Consider the following 17,601-nt stretch of genomic DNA (forward strand, 5'->3'; position numbering starts at 1 on the left):
CAAAAAAAAGAATGTTACATTATTTTTTTTCTGTGTAATGTGAAAACCAAATTTATTTGAAAGGATTTTTGGCTCAGAAAGACTTCTTTCTAAAATTCTGAGTTATTCAGGGTTTTTCTATACACACAGAAGGCATTCATGGCTTTGTGTGTGTCCTACCTTTTTTTATATAAATATCTATGCCGTGTCAGCTGTGTTTCTGGTGTAGCTTCCAAAATAGGCAAAGTTGAAATAGTATTGTGATATTTTAGAGGTTCCCATGTAGATTGTATTTAATTGAGATAACAGAAGTATGAATGCACTTATATGATTATTGTAGAGTTTAAGGTTTCATTCAGTCTTTGAATATTTAAAAAGTCTATATGCAGTGCCTTGGGGCACTTATCTGGGTATGAAATTATAGGTCTTGAAGCAACCACTATAGAAATAAGTGATTATTGGTAATAAATGAATGCCAGCAAGAAATTGAATGGAGGACTGTTGCCTCTAACAGTTGAAATCCATCCAAAAATGCCTAATTTACCTCTTGCTCAGTGTTCTTCCTGGCTGAGGCTTGGAAGTATGTCTGGATGTACAAGAGATGCATGTACTCCTGAATCATGTGCCTTCCTTTTGGAAATCAGCAATTCTCACATTGAGCAAGGCATTTGCTTGTTTTCCTTTAAAAATAATAGGATTAAGAATTTTTGCAGGCCAAGCCACCCATGCAGGTTCAGTCATCTACAAGCTTCTTATTTGAAATAGTTCCACTGTCATAAGAGTAAAGTGGAAAATGTACCATGTTCTGTGATTAATTCAGAGATGGTTTTACACCTCTTTGAATGTGGTATTATAGGTAATTTATAATGCTACTGAACTTAAGTTTTTAAATCTTCTCTTTAAGTTCAGTCTAAAAGAATGAAAGTTCAGAAATACTGAAAGTTCTAGAAAGAAACAATTGTATATATTTTATATTCAGAATTTGGCAACTTGACCAAACTTTGAAATTAAATCCATTTTTTCATGTTTATACCCTATAAACATATCTAGGCTGAGCAACTACTTTTGTCTGCAGGGCAGTGTCACCTTTTTTTGAACCTCTTAAAAATTAATTTTGAAAAATCTTGCTAGCTGTTCAAAGCATAGATGCAATTATCTTGGATTAGTTTTTATGAACCGTCAATACTACAATTTCTATCTGTCAAATTAAGTTGTGCGTTAATAGAAGTTGTTCAATCTCTAGATATGTTCTTTTACAGAAATAATGTGTCATATTTGCCATGAACATATATTGGACTTTACAGTAACATATATTTAACATATATTTAAGTGAATGTTTTTTATATTCTCAGTTGAGATAACTGTTTTGCTGTTCTGCACTCAACTTTGAAGTTAGCATGTAGCTACAGAGTGATAGGAGCGATTCATCATATGTGCCTTCTGATTTTTTGAAGACACACTGAGAAAGAAACTGACCGTGTCTGCCTGTCTTTACCCTGAAACTGACTTTCCAAGGCAGAAAAAGACTTCTTCCCTCTAGAGTGGGTTCCAATTTTCATTAACCAGTCTCCAACATGGTTTTCTGAAGCATGGCTTCTTTTGAAACTGCTATGGTAGGGACTTGAAGCATGCTGTAATTGTTCTTGTCAGTGAGTGGAAGTAATAATCTGTGATTCTGTTTTCTCATTACTATTTGTGGTAATAGAGCAGGGAACTATATGTAATTTACATGTATCCCTTGATAGAGATTACAATTTTATAGAGACTAGTGCTGCAAAGGCAGCTGTTTTCACTCATCTGTGTCACATGTGGGAGAGGCCCTTGCAGAAGGTCATTTCATGTGTTGGCTAGAAAGTTTAATCGGGCCTTTGTTATTTAAATAAGTAACTTTAAGCTAACAGCAGACAACACTGACAAAGAGTTTTAAAATAATACTTTTTAACTCCCCTTTATAGTCTTCTCTTTTTGCAACATATTTCTGTTTGAAAAGATAAATGATAAATGAACAAACCAAAACACACACCTTCAACATTTTTTTTATTTTCAGGAGTTCACAAATTTGTCCTCTACTTCAGTTTACTGTAGTGAGACAACATCAAAATAAAATCCTTTAGTTTATGGGAATTACTCTCTTTTTACACCCTGCATGTTTGATGAAAGCTGTCAGGACCCTTTTGAAAACATTGTAGTCTCATTAGGAAGGTCTCTGAGTTGGCAACAACTCCTGTGCAATGATTGTGAGCAATTTTCAAAAAATAAAAAAAATAGGAACTATTTTAACACTTCAGCAATTCCTTAATTGTGGTGTCTGGATGAAAAAGTGACTGGAAAATTTGCTATATAATGTTTTCCAGTGACTTTCCTATGTATGTATTTATAGATGTTTTTACACAAGTCCACTATGATTTGAGCATATGGGAATCTTAATCCTGTTTCAGAAGCCGATACTTTTAACATATTTCTGAAAAAAAATTCTCTTGTCCAGCATTCAGGGATTTTAGAAGTATGTTTGACAATGCTTTTTTATGTTAGAGATTGGGGAGTTTAATTTGTTTGTAGTACAAGTGAAGATACTAAACTTTATACTCATGATCTACAAGTAGATTTCCCAGATTAAAAAGATTATAAAATTAATCTTTTTGAAATGTCTTGTGCTGGTTAATATCACTCTTCTGTTCCTTCAGAACAGATTTCAACTGAAATTACTAACTTGGCACAAACTTTAGGCAGTGAGTTATTAATATATTACTGTTGTTCTGTTAAGTAACATGCACACTGTCCCATCTAAGAACAGCTCTATCATATCATGGAAGTGTGTTAATACAGTACATTCAGTTTAACTATTCATTGTGGTTGTAGAATTTTATTCTCCAGAATAAGTTTTCATCTACACAGATTTTTAAAATGTTCTTGGTAGTTAAATTTGCTAATTTAATATGCAACTGCAATAGGATATTGGTAGGAAATAGCTGCCTGCAAACTAAGATAAGGGATAAGTATGTCAACTTTGGGATATGTGGGAAGTAGCAAATTTGGCTAAATGACTCCAAGGCAGGCATTTTGTAGAGCCTGCAGATTTCTTGTGTTCAAAAGACTGACTGTATTTAGGCTAGAAAGCTGCATTTGAATATAGTTCACTATTGAATTACTGTTGTGTTATAACCTCCTTTTTTCAAATTGACTCTTCTCCTTCACTAACCAAAATAAAACCTTTATTTTTCTATAGGACTGGTGTTAAAGAGGAAACCAGAAACTAAAGGCACTGGAATCAGCAAAGACACTTTTAGAGAAAGTGGAGAAGGTAGAGAATGGAGCTGCAGACTCTACAGGAGGCTCTGAAAGTGGAAATTCAGGTTCACCAGGTAAATTATATACTTTCTTGCTTTAAAGCAATAGCAGCATTAGTACTGCTGACAGTATTACTACTAATGGGAGCATTAAGCAATAGCACTACAACTATAGTAATAATTGTTTTATAAGCTTGAAGCTACTTCAGAATTTTATACTTTGCATTTTGACCTGACCACCTGTTGTTTTTTAGCAAATGTGAAAAATCTACATATCAAGCTGTGGGTGGGGATTTTTTTTTTTAGTATTTTGTAGCAGTAATAAAAACATTCTGGAAGCAGTATTCAGCTGCTGCTGTCTGGAAGGTTTTTCTGATGTTCTGAAACCAGCTTCAATATTCAGTTGGAAATGAAGGAATATGGTGGAGGAACTTTGAAATAAAACGTATATAGTGCTGCATAGTTTAATCTGGTATTTCTCTTCTGGAATATCTTCTACTTTAGTAGCTTCTAAACTTTATTTTTGATAACCAAAACGTTGTAGTGTTCGGGCTTTGTAAATTTTTATATGTTGGGTCTTTTTACTAGTAACCTGTTCAATACTATATGGCAGTAAGGTTGCAGTTTGCCATTGTTTTACAATGCCAGTGAGGAACTATTACAGCTAATGGTACTAAAACTTAATTTAGTAAATATAGGAGGACATATGCATATTAATTCTTGGAAGAAAATTGTTATAGACATAGACTAGTTGCCAACTTGAAATGTTAAATTTAACAATGAGACCTTTTCTAAGCACTGTTCTACAAGTATTTCTGATGCTCTTCAGATATCTGAAAATCAAACTGTTACATGATGGATATAAGAAATATATGAGAAATAATACTGATCAGTGTAGTCCATCATATGAAATTTGGAAAATGTTTCAAAATTACTTGGTGACTTGTCTAAAATGTGATCTGGATGGCTTATTCAGTACTTGCTGCAATGATGCACATATTGCAAGGACATGAATGGGTGAATTAGTAAAATCAAGCTATGTCTGGTTTAACAAAATACAACTTCCAGCCAGGGAGAAAAAACTGAAAAAGCTAAGGATGGATTTCCAGAACTACAGATAGTATTTTGCTCTCCTCAGTAACTCCAAGGCCTTTGTATTCAAAACTTCAATGAAGTTTTGTTGTGGAAGTAAGGAAGTTCAGAAACTACCCATGGCATTTTGCTGCAGACATATAAATTTTTAAGGCCTGTAAGTAATTTTCTCAAGTATTGACTACTGTAAAGCAATCAAAATGTTAATCATGCTCATGTTTGCATGACAGCATTTACCTCTTGTGTGCATCTTCATTCTTCTTTATGCCCAAGTGAACCAAAAATTTTAAGCCTGTGAATTTTGAATAATCTTTAGCAGCTGTTCATAATGACATATGAACGTATCATGACTGATGAACAGGGATGAAAGATTGAGAAATGCCCAAAAAGATGTTTTTTTAACAGCTTAAAATTGGTTGGGTTTTTGACTTTCTTTGTTTTAACTTTTCCCAGTCATCATTAAAAGGGAGCTCTGCACAAAAATCAACTTTAATTAGATTTGGTTTTAGTTGGTGGAACTAGAAAAACCATTATATCAAAGGTTGTCTCTTTAGATTCAAGATGCTGTATATTTCTATAATTAAGGCTAAGAAAAAGTCTGTATGTTAACAGTGGAAAACAACACTTGCAGCAAAATGTTGGGTGCTTCAATAAAGGTTTTGTGAACTGTGCTTGTGTGGTTATTGCTTGTCTGCACACACACTGATAGAAATTAAGCAGGTTTTGGCACTAAAAAAATCTTCAAACTTCTTGTATAGCTCTGAATTTTGTAACAAGAACATATATGTTCCTTCTTTTCACTCAGGATTTATGAAGAATTGTCTCTTGTCATATTTTACTTCTCTAGTATTTCTTTTTCTGAGGACTCTCTAATAAATCTTGCCAACATGACTTACCAAGTCATGGTTTGTTGTCCTTTTGGAATTGGTGGACAGGTGTTTGTGATGACCATAAGGAATTCAGCTCAGCTCTGTAGCCAAACCCTCCCAGCTCCCTGATACTGCATGTTGCCTGTGACTGGTTACATGGCTGTACAAGTGATGCTCATAATGTAGTTTTGTTTGTAGAACAGCTCCTTGGCTTTTGCCTCTTCTGCTTCACTTCCAGAATGCTGTCTGAAGCTTTCATATTGATGCTTTGGCAAAGTGTATCTGGAACTACCAATAAGAACCCAGAAAAGGCGTTTAGTTGCTCAGAAAAAGCTACTTCTTTTGTCTACTTTCTATGATTAGAGGATCCACCATGAATGTCTCCTGACCAGATCACTTCTGTATGTGTGTACAACTTGAATATTCAAATGTCTTCCATGTCAAAGCTATATTGCTTGTCCTGAGAAGAGATGCATCAAGTCTAAGTAGTTCATTCTGCTACTGTATTGACTTAAATAAACTTGAAGCACTCTACTCTTCATTGTTTTGATCACAAGAGGTGTTAAAGGACTAATATTTAGCTATTCTTAAAGAAGGGTTGAGTTTCATGGATGATTCCTTGAGTTGATGTGTGGTAGGAACCTAAAGCATCCTTGTCCTTCTCCTATTTCATGAGAAAAAGATCAGTAGCTTTTAAAGTACTTAAGTTTAGCTTATGTTTAAGAAGAATATTTTTTTTCCTTAGGATTGCATGACGTTGTAATGTGTGATCCAAAAATTTAGCAATATTTTATGAAGAGTTTATGGTACTGACTGTATTGTCTTATGACTGTGTCTGCAGGATCACTTTATGTAAAAACTAACAGATTTGTTGCTTGTCAAGCTCCAATGTGGCAGGAAGCGCCGAGGAAAAATAAGCTAAGTGTGTTCCTGTGATGCTGAATGGCAGCATGATGAAACAATAATATTCAGTGTAGATAAATGCCAAGAGATGCACTTCAGAAAAACAGGGCCAGTTTTACATCTGCAATAGCAGGCTGTGAACTGGCTCTTGGCACAGAGGAGGGAGTTTTTGCAGTACAGAGTACTTGAGTGTTGCACATAGTTTTAAACTTTGTCTCCAGATGATAGAGACAAACTAGAGAATTATGTAAGAGTGCCAAGAGTGAACAAAGCAATGGAATGATTCGTGCATGAGGAGACTTTAAGTCTGAAGAAGTGAGGACTGATGGAGGAATATGTGGTGTGGAAAAAATGTAAGAAGGAGCTGAATAGAGAAGCAGCCATAGAATCACACAATGTCTTAAGTTGGAAGGGATCTGTAAGGATCATCAAGTCCAGGTTCCAGCTCCTCTTGACTCAAGGCAGCTCTGGTTTTCTGTAATCGTATTAGTCCCTCATGCTTGCATTGTAAGGAAACAGATTCAAAAGAAAAAGGAGGTCATCCTTTTACATAAGAGTCCTGTAATTTAACTTGGGTACTTATGACCACAGAATGTAGAATGTTTTCCTGGTTCAAAAAGTAATTAAAGCAGATCAATGAAAGAAATGTGTGTAAATGTAGCTAGTAAACCTAAGACATAATCTTTGAAAACATTAGAGATGTAAATTTCTACAAATTTCCCAAAAATGATAGTAGAAGTTTTTGGTTTACATTGTGTCTTCATTCTGGGCTCTGGTTTTCTTTGGTAACTTTTTTCTTGCTTAGCAATAGACAGTGTTCTCCTGCAGCTGCGTGAAGGAAGTGAGGGAGGAAGAATAGTGAATGGTAACAATCTGTCTGTTTTTCTTTGGATGTGGAGGGCATCTCTTCTACAATGATCTCAATCTCTCTCTGAGGGAGAAAAGTGGCAAAGATACTTCCGAACATGGGTCTTCCATCTGGTACCAGCCAAGCCAACACACAGGCAGAGCTTTAGTACTTGAAACATTCTGCCCTTGAATATACAAACAGCTTTTGTGCCTGCAGCGGTTATCTGTGGTTTGTGTTTCTTGTGACTGCAAGCAAAGAGGGCAGCAGTTCTAGAGAGATACAGCTATTAGATTATCTTACCCAGCTGGCTTAAATTGTCCTTAAAAAGCAGCACTTGTTCAAGAGCTGTTTAGGAGGAGCAAGTGATGGCTTAATACAGTACTTTTGCTGTATTAATAAGAATGGGTTTGGAAATGTTTTAATATTGGACTCCAGGCTTTGCTATTGAAATGCTGTAAAGTAAATATTTTGCTTTTACAAAGGTTCTTAAAAAATACTGAATTTTAAACTGTTCAACAAGATTTGTAATGAAAATCTTCATTGTATTGTTGCATTTTTTTTCTTTCTAGAAACTGGTTGCCCAAATGAAGCAAGATCCACAGGTAACTATTTTTATATTGGATCATTTCCCTTAAAAATGCAGGAAACAGTGCATGGAACTTGAGGGTTTTAGATATTTCTGGATCACCTTCTTCCTTGCTATTGCAGTGTTAGAAGAAAACTTTTTCATAAGTTTTTGAACAATGACTGTTGGGTTGTTTAAAAGAAAACCAAAATTCTTGCTATTATGGAGCTTTTTGCCTCGTACATATTCTTAATAGTTTAAATCAAGGGACTTTTCTGGGGTACAGTGCAGTTCAGGTGAGCAGTAAGTTTCTGATTCTATTGGAAACTGCTCTCTTTTAAACTTGCTGTTATTTGCAATAACTTTTTTCCTTTTTGGAGTATCAGAAGGTTCATAGTACAAGAAGAGAGAGGATATTCTGTCCAAGAAGTTTTGCCCAATCAATATAGCTTAAGGTTGTGTTCAGATTGCCAGTCTTAGTGTCTTACTAGCCCTGTATTGTCCATGGAATGGACACTTGGCCTTGGGAAGTTTCAGAGTTACTGACGTTGGATGACTGGACTCCCCCCTGCATAGACAGCAGAAGTCATCCCTTTTCCAGTGCCTGTGTAAGGTCCCTGGGTTTTCTTGTACAGAAGTTAAACACTCCTGGATGCTGGATGGGGAGTTCTGTGGAGCTCTCAAACCAGTCTGAAATGTTGAGTAGAGGGATAAAGGCCGCTCACTTGAGGCTTGCTGTTAAGAGTTTCCATCCCCACACAATAGTAAAAATCCTGTAATTTTCTGAATGTACATTTTTTTCTGAGCTCAGTGAAGTGAGAAGACAGCTTTTAATAACACTCAGGTAGTTAAACCTCTGTCAGGGAGGGTTAAGTAGGGTGTATTGGAAAATATGGTTTTTTTGAACGTTCATATTCTGATGGGATTTGGGTAAGATCTGCTGCTCTTATTCGCTGGTCAGGTCTGCTAACAATTAGTCTGCAGAGCAGTTCACTTTCAGTTCATATTTGCTGAAGTGAGGTCATGCTGCAAGCAGCCATGCAAAGTTCCTAGAGTCAGGAAAAGTAAAATCTGGTCCCTGTTTCCAATGTTCTTAATGCACTTTTATCCCAGAATATTAAGTAGAATCAAGAAGAAGGGAGGAGGACTGGTCAATATCTGGTTTTGCTGGAATCAGAGACTATCTGCAAGCTGAGATCAAAATGCATTTCAAAATTGGAGGAATATAAAAATAGGGAATGTGCTTGAAGTACCTGTGATTATATTAGTTTTATGTTTTTATATTTCTGCTTAGCAGACTAAACCCGCATAATCTAGTATAAAAACTTTGCAACATAAATGAGAACAAAAAAAGTGGGAAAGGAGAAAAATTAAGGAAAACTTGATTCCCTGTCACATTTCTGCAGAGCTTCACAGGTTTTAAACTAAGGACAGATTTTTTTAAATTTTTTTTTTAATTTCAGTAGAAAAGAAAAAGTCCTGGTAAAAATTCTTTTCTGTCTGCATCTTTCTAGTGTTGCTTATGGCTTTAAAATCTGAAACTTAGAAAAGTGCTACTGTAAGCAAAGTACTTATATGAATGATGTGTCAAGGCAAATGTAATTCTCTTTAACACAATCTAAGGCATAAGCATACATGGGAGTAAGGACTTATGTATGTTTGCCTTCAATTGATATATGTGTCAAGTAAGATTTAATAGATATGCTTGATACTCTACACAGTTAAGTGTAAATATCTTTGCATAAGTAGCATAGATGAGAATGTTTTAGATAACATACCATAGCATACTGTTATATGCAGCATGATACTGTTCTATTGCATATTAACAAACTTTTATTTTTATTTTGTAAACTTGATGAAATGTACAAATGTGCTTTATAATGTGACAAGCACTAATGGATGTTTCTGTGAAATCTTCTTTCCAAACTGGTCTATCTCTCTGAGTGCTAGAAAGGTCCTCTGATTATTCTTGTACTCAGTGACTTAAATAAGGCTTTGTTGAGCCATTTCAATTTTATTGGCTGTACATCCAGAGGTGCTGTATTTGTAGTACACTATGCAAGAACAAAACAAACAAAAAAACCCACCTTCCTGCTACTACTCTTTGTTAACAAATGGAATATCTTTCTCACAGATATTTTTTCTTTCTAATCAGAACGCTGATTTGAAGAAACAACTTCATGAACTTCAAGCCAAAATCACAGCTCTGAGTGAGAAACAGGTAGGGAAACAGAGATATATTTTTAACACTGCATTCTAAAGATGTCTCTTTTCCCAGCTTCCAAGAGAGCTGCTAAATCTTTAAGTGCAAAAATAAGCGTGGGCAACCAGACGTTTTTGATTTTTATTGTATTTCTCAACAAAGGATAGTATGAGTTATTGTAAGTCTATCAAACAAGAAACTAGTTTAATCAGTGGAAGCTATAGCAATTTTTCTTGTGCTGAAACTAACATTTTATATTAAGGGTTATGGAAAAATTAATAAATTTTGTCACTTTTTCATTATTATCTTGAAACTTTTAAACTCCACCATTCTGGTTTAGGCAAATGTTTAGATTTTGACTTAGTAGGCCCACAATGTGTATATGGGTGAGTATGCTGGAATTTTTGTTAGTGTCAAGACCAACTAAATATATGTCAGTTATGAGTACTTAATAGACAATTTGAAAATTAGTTGGATGCTTTTACCATGAGAAGTTACACCACAATTGTCTTATGTTTGCCATTGGTAGGAATTCTGTTTGACAGCTCTAAAGTATGATTAATAATTACAACTGAATGCTTAATAGAAAGATTGTTGAACTTGAGCATGGGCCTTGTGAATAACAAGAAGAAGAATACGTAATATTGAGATATCTCCAAAACTTGTTCTCACTTTTGTTTTTAAAAACATAAAAGAGCAACACATGCACAAGCCCCTCATACACCACACCATCCCGTCCCTAGTTGACTGACTTAAGCAATCCCTTAATTGTATTGCTTAATATGTCAATAATGGATCCAAATTACATCAATAGATTAAACCTTTGAAGAGGGAAAAATGTTAGAGCATTGGTAAAATGCATGAGTGTCACAACTAGGTACCTCAACTAGATACCTCAATTCATCTGTTACTAGCTGCATGTGGTCTGTTTTGAGTATTACTATCCCTACAAAAATGGCCAGACAGTGATTAACATTTATCTAGAAATTTTGTTTACTGAAAAAATTATAGTATGCCTTAATCAGGGAACAATGAATCTAGGATGAAACATGTAAGGATAATAAGGAAAATGATTTTTTAATGAGAACAGTAGTTCAACAAAAACTGAGGTTTCGCTGATGTGATAGCATGCCTCTCTTGAAGATGATTTATTCTCTAAAACCAGCATGAGCCTCTGCATGTGGCTATGTCTCACAGCAAGCTGTTTCAGGATTCTCTGGTAAGCTCTGGATGCCCATGGTAATTTCAAAATGAGCTTGTCTTGATGCCATGAAGCAAGCTGTATTGACTACCAGTTCACATGATGAGCACGGACACGCGGTGAGACACTGAGTGGAATGTGAGAAAGCAAATACATCCTACCATAACTTTTAAACTTGTATTTATAATTCTCTGACGTTATGCTGCAGAATAGTCTATACTAACTTTTTTTTTTAATTTTGCATCACTAGTAAAGGAGCTATATCTTTCCTATTGAATTCAAAGCTCACTTGTTCATGGGATGAACATGGGATAAGTTTCCAAAAGATATTGAAAAAGTTTTGATTTTACTTCTACCACACAGTGAATACAGTCCATATGAAGTCACATAGTTTGCTTCTTTGTATTTTTGTGGGTTTGATTATCAGAACAACCGTGGACTTCTCTACGATTGTTGAAGTTTAAATGTTTTGTTATCTCTACCACTGGACTGCAAAGCTGCCAGTGTTCCAGATGATAATGTTGTTAAAGTAGTATGACTGCTAAAATTCAATGAAAAGAGCTACAACTTCCCTGTGCAGAGAAGTGCTCACTCCCTCTTTATTTGCAGGAATCTGTTGTACAGAAATCTGTGGTTTAGCAATGCAGTTGAACAGCACCTCGACTGAGGTGACTACAACAAAGCCCTTTTTTCTGTTTTCACTCTCACTTCTCTTCAGGAAAAATCATTATTATCAACTGCTTTATGGGTAGAATATAAATCAGTATTTTATTTTCACACAGCATGGAGAAATATGCAGTTTTTCACAGTAAAAATAATGGTTTACATTGTGCAGTCCTTGTGTTAAGAAGGGGTGCAACATCTGTAATCTTGTTTAGAGCCAAGTAGTTCTGATGATACCCAATGAATAAACTCTGAGGGCCCAGCCCCACTGTGAACAGTTATAAGATTCATAATGATCACTGTTTGATAAGCTTTTAATGAAGAAAACTTTTAATTGAGAAACTTAAGTTCTAGCCTGTGTGGTGTCCCTGCTTGGAGACATGGAGCTGAGATGCTGGTGTTAGAGAGGCAGAGTAATGAAATATTTCTGGCTTGTGAAATGTTATGTCATCCTAATGAATGCTTTTTCTTTGCTCTCTTATTTAATGAAGTTGGATGAAGACTTGTGCAAGAACCCAGTCAGCGGTAGGTTTAGCTGAAAGCTTTTAGTTGCTTTAGGACTTCCCTCCGTTTCTGAAGCATTGTGAGAGTAGTGCCAACACTTGCTGCCAGTCGCTGCAGTGATTCATAGTGGCTTAGGTGTCTTGCTGAGAATTAATAATGACAGTTTCTGTTCAGAAGTTTGTGAAATTGAGGAGATCTGGCAAAGGACAAAAAGAAAGCAAGTAGGCTGTACAGTGTGTAGGCTTAAACCTAAAAAAAAATGTTAGCTGTTGCAGGGTTGAACTCTTACAGCGTAAGGTATGTCATATATTCATAAGTTTTTTGAAAATGTCAGAGGTGAAAAGAAAGGCTTTGATTTGTTACACCTGAGAGACGATGCAGCGATGTATACTGAGTGTGCTAACACTTGAAAGGAAAACTGCAAAAAGTTACTTGAAGATAACTTGCATTTGAAGGGCAGTAAGCTCGAATTCTTCAGACTAGCAGATTTCTCTTCTGCTAGTCTCTTTGTATTACTTTCACAGAGTTCTAAACTATGTTTACTTATTTTCTAATCTATGGGCTATAAGGGGAATTCAGTTTAATAGTCTTGCTCGTCAGCTATAAATGTGACAGCTGCAGTCTGGAAACTCTGAACGCATTGGTTTTAAAAATGGTTTCCGCTTTCTTTCCCCACACCCCTTTTCAACAAAAAAGTCAAGAGTAACATTTTCAGAGCAGTTGTAATTGCCAAATCTATGGTTAGGTTGTAAATGTGAATTAATTCTGTTACTTTGGAGCACTGTTTTTTTCTGTGTTTTCACATCTTGGGAAGAAAGTCACAGTCTTAGCACATTTTATCTTTGCTTTTTATTCTACAATAGTGTCTTCTCTTGGCATTCTGATTTGTAGAAATTTTACCCACAATTACTTCGCACCACTCAGCTTTTGTCTGGGTTAAATACACTCTTTACAATACAAAAACTTAAAGAATGTATTTTTTTTAATTTTTCCATGAGGAAGTTTATTAGTGTATACTTTTTTCTTAATTGATTTGGGGAGGTGGGGTGGAAATTGTTACCAGTGACACTGGTGAAAGCTGAGGTAGAGAAGGGCTAGCATAAAGGAGGGAGGGATGTAATCTTGAAGTTGTACCTTTACTTCTGCCTCTTATCCCACATAGTTAATTAAAAAAAAAACAAACAAAAAACTTACAGATTATCTTACAGATATATCATGATTGAGTATGTATCGTAATGGTACTTTATTTCAAAGACAAGGAAGAGGTCATCTGGGCAGCAAAAGAATGTGGTTTTTTTTTAGCAATATTGTGTCAGAGAAAGAGGATGTGTCCTCATCACAATCTCCTGGAAAAGTTAGAGCAATATTCTGTCTTAAATGTGAAAGAAAGCTTACACAAATAGTCTTTTGACTCTCTGATAAAAGGATGATGATGATAAGCACATACAAAAGAAATCACATAGTTCTTTCCTTTATATTTGTAAATAAAATGGAAATGTCTCTTCCTGTAGTTGCAGCAAAATTCATTGAATCTTTAAGAGTAGTGTTGTAAAAACTAGACTTTTATTCTAATGTATTTCCTCTTGACATGGAAATAATAAAGTGAATCCCTTTGTTATTTTGATTTCTGAAGAACTGTATATATGCAGGAAAAAGTAATCAAAAATAGTTGCCAGCATATATATGCTATTTGAAGATACTTGTGGTTTGATTTTTTCATAGGTGGAAAAACTTCTAACATTCTTTATTGTGAAGAGCAGTTGAAACTGTGGAATATAATTAGAAAAAATGCACACCATAAAAACAATTTTATTATTATGAATAGGCAAATCTAGTGAATTTTGCTTAGATTTAGAGTTTAGAGCACATTGAGATATATGAGGTTATTCTAAGTCCTGTATGTTCAGGGTGAGAGTCCTTTTAACCTTACCACTAAATAGCAAGTAATTAGAAAAGGGATTTGGGATAGATATAAAAAATGGCAGAGTAATTTAACCATAGTTTTGTATAGTTGAATGAAAGTAAACATGAGAATTAGATTGACAAAGGAAACTTGTTATTTAAGTTTCCAGAAACTGTCAGGAATAGCTTTTAAGCATTACTGTTGCTATATTTATTACAGGTACCATAACTTAGTAATGAAAAGATTGGTAATGTGCATAAATTCATCCTATGAGACTGTTCTTCTTGAACAGATGTCAATCATAGTAAAGTGAATTTTTATGCAGGCTTTTTGAGCACATTATCAGCAAATTGTACCTGAAACATGTTCCATCATATTCTGTAAAGAGAAGCAGCAGTGTTTTGGTGAGAGGAATGTAAGCTCAAGAAAGCTAGAGAGCAGAAGGGAAACTGGGTACAGTTAACTGCTAGGAAAGAGCACTTGATGCTTGTGCATAAGAAGGTAGGTAAGGTATGCCTGTGTGTTGTAGATATACCTGATGAACACCATCAGAACTTAGGCCTAAAAATCTGGAAATAAATAATAAAGTCACTGCTTACTCCTGCCAGTTTTGTCTGGAGTTTCTGATACCTCCTTTCTCCACAATTTATTGAGGGCATATTAAAATGCCAGTTATTCTGTCAGTAATGGATCAAGCCTGCAAATATGCCATATGAACATTTTGTTTCTAATAGCTTGAGGCAGGTGATGCTTAATTTCAGTTCCAGTTGTTTATCTGGAACTGTACATATTACTAAACACTGGTCTTTTTTAAGTAAATGGCTTGAATGATAAAGATATGCTAATTTGCATGTAACTGCATGCATCCATTTATGCCAACTGTTTATAAAGCAGTCGTAAAATACATGAAAAAAACCTGTTTGTAGAATCTTTCTTAGATGGTTTGAAGTAGTCAGTAATTTTTTCCTGTCAAAAAGATACTGGTCTATCTGGACACAAGGAAAAGTAAGTTAACTGCCTCAGTGAATTGTCAGATCCTTTTGAACCCTCTGATCGGTGTGAACAGCACCTGTTTAGAGGTGAATATTTGAAAAATCTGCATAAGCTTACTATTTTAATCCTTGGTATTTATTTAATTTGCATCCAAATATTGTGTGAAAATGTGAATATAATGGCTTCTCATTAAGTTATCATTTTCCATATTCTCAAGATATACTGTCTGAAGCAAATTTTGGATGTTGCACAGATGATTGTAGATAGGCAGAGTGGATGCATCTCTCCCTGCTGCCTCTTTTGCCCCAAATTCTCTTGCAAAACTGACGTTATGATCATTTGTATATGACTGAAATATTGCTAAGCTGTCTCAGACCTTTTATAAAGCTTAAATCATGATTAAACCCATACTGGCATGTAAACTTGGATTTCCCATTCTTCTCTTAATGGAACTCCACCTAGGCTTCTCACTGTTGGTTTGTGAACTTAATGTATATTACATATGCAAAAATTAACATTGGAGTAACTCAATTTAGGAAATGTAAGTGACCATTTTGTGATGTCATGAAACAGAAGAAAAACTTGCCACACCTCTCCCCTGCTACTTTTCCCTCAGCACTGATTTTCCAGATCAACTTTTAATTTTTGAGTTCGTGTTGTATTTAAGCCAGATTTGGAGGCAGCTGGAGAACTTTTTTAATTGAACCTATTTGGATACATCTTTCATCTTCATATAAGCCAGGGCATAGCTCCAAAATAGCCTGCTTTGCTTGAAAATCAACATTGTAGATAGAAAATGGGCAATTAAATGACAGTATTTCCTTGAAAATCCCCTACTGATGGAGAGAGTTGTTTATTAGATGCTTCTGCATGTTTTGACTTGCCGGATAACCTCACACATCAGTGGTTATTTCAAGGCCTACTATTCCCTTTTCCCTTTTATACTTGAAGGGAAGACAAGCGAAGCATTAGATGATGATGACTGGGATTTAGGCTGTTTTGTATAGCACCCTTAAATGCCTCTTGGTTGGATGCTGGGAAAAGGGATTAAATCTACTAATGAATTTTTATAAGTTAAAACAGATTAAAGTAGTTCATTCTGCTCTGTTCTCCATGCTTCAGTGGAACAACCTCACAGCCACAGAAACAGTATTTTGATTTATTACAAGTTAGAAAAGTAATCAAATCCAGAGATCTGCTTTTCAGAGCCTTACAGATCTTTGGTTGCTATCAGAATTATTTGGTCCCCAGCTTTTCTGAAGTGTGTTGAGTTTTGGAAAGGAGAAGAGAGAAAGACAGTGTGTCCAATGTTTAGAATACAGGCAAAAGCTTGTCTCTGCTGTTTGCTCTCTGCTGCCTGGTACTTGATTCAAAAATAAGCCACTTCCTGAAATGTGATGTTTTTTGTGCTGTCAGTTACTGACTGTAGTACAGCCATGGGCTAAAATAGTTCTATTACTAAATATTATCTTCTTTGTTGGTTCTACACCGAGAACAAGACTGAGTTGGGTAGACAGTATTAGGTGCTGTTTTCCCGCATATGGGTCATGTGTTACACCCTCATAAGGCATTGAGGAACCACTCAGTTCAACTTTTGGTGAATAGGTTTGAAAAAGACTGAGATGGATGTGATAATGTTGCATTGCTTCTATAATGCTAGTTTGGAATTGTTTTCTGTTAACTGTAGTGGCTTTTACAGGTGGACTAAATGTCCTTTGTGATGGACAAATAAAGAGGAAATACACCTTTCTGGAAGTGATTTAGAGAGATGGCATATTAGGGAAGTGTGAGTGGGCCAAATGAGCATACACTTTCTATAAAGATTTTTTGGGGTTTCACTTTTCTAACTAAGTGTTGTCTGTCCTTATTATTCTCACTATGGATTTTTATTCCTCATTTTTTTTGTGGAGACTGTGGTATTCTTGAAGGGCTTAAAGGGTGAACAAACCTGAAGTATTAAAAGGTTAAAATGCTCTTCACAGAGTTTGATGAAGTCTCTGTGCTTTCTTTTCTATATTGGCACTGTTGGAGGCAGAGAATGCAGTCTTCATCCTTAGAAAACCTTGATGTTCACTGAAGTGATAATCTGGTACACATTTTCTGTTAATGGAATTCAGAGTGTTTTATTTTCTTCAAATATGGGCCAAGTCAATGTGAATTCACCTATTTCTGGTCATTATATAGAGTCACTTTCAGTATTCTGTTCACTTCTGTGCTAACTTTTCAAGTACTTGTTCTGTCCTTCAGAAACTCCAGAAAGTGTATGATCTCTTTAGAGTGACTTTTCCCCTGCTGTTAGATCGCAAGATAGCAGAGACATTTGACATAGTGTCAGGGAAGATAGGTGGTGGCCACACAAAATGTAGGTTTTCTTGATGTGGTTTTGTTTTTGTTTTAAGTAGGTCCATTATTCTTTGAGCTTCTCTTTATCTCTTCCTTTGTCCTAAGTTTGTCAAAACTGGTAGCGAAGTGCAAGGGGTCTTCTTCAATTTTCCCCACTAATAGTAATGTGAGAGGTTGATTTAGACTATGGTGACTGCAGAATTTGACAGAAATTTTGCTGAAATGAAGTCCAAATGTGGGGGATCA

General features: G+C 35.4%; 1 protein-coding gene across 12 annotated transcripts in view; it reads left to right on the forward strand.

Annotated features, from left to right (window-relative positions):
* Positions 1–17,601, forward strand: part of PHF21A (PHD finger protein 21A) — a 133,540-nt gene that overhangs the window by 31,375 nt on the left and 84,564 nt on the right. For 6 of the 12 annotated variants that reach the window (XM_015631075.3, XM_015631079.3, XM_015631072.3 and 3 more), the window contains exons 3-5: positions 3,206–3,341; positions 7,550–7,582; positions 9,680–9,766. In XM_015631075.3, coding sequence (XP_015486561.1) covers positions 3,288–3,341; positions 7,550–7,582; positions 9,680–9,766 — 174 coding nt within the window. In that variant the 5' untranslated portion in view covers positions 3,206–3,287. The remainder of the gene's footprint in view (positions 1–3,205; positions 3,342–7,549; positions 7,583–9,679; positions 9,767–17,601) is intronic. The other 6 variants (XM_033514905.1, XM_015631078.3, XM_015631080.3 and 3 more) reach the window with 1 other exon arrangement.

This window comes from Parus major, chromosome 5 (assembly GCF_001522545.3).
Source record: "Parus major isolate Abel chromosome 5, Parus_major1.1, whole genome shotgun sequence".
Taxonomy (NCBI): domain Eukaryota; kingdom Metazoa; phylum Chordata; class Aves; order Passeriformes; family Paridae; genus Parus; species Parus major.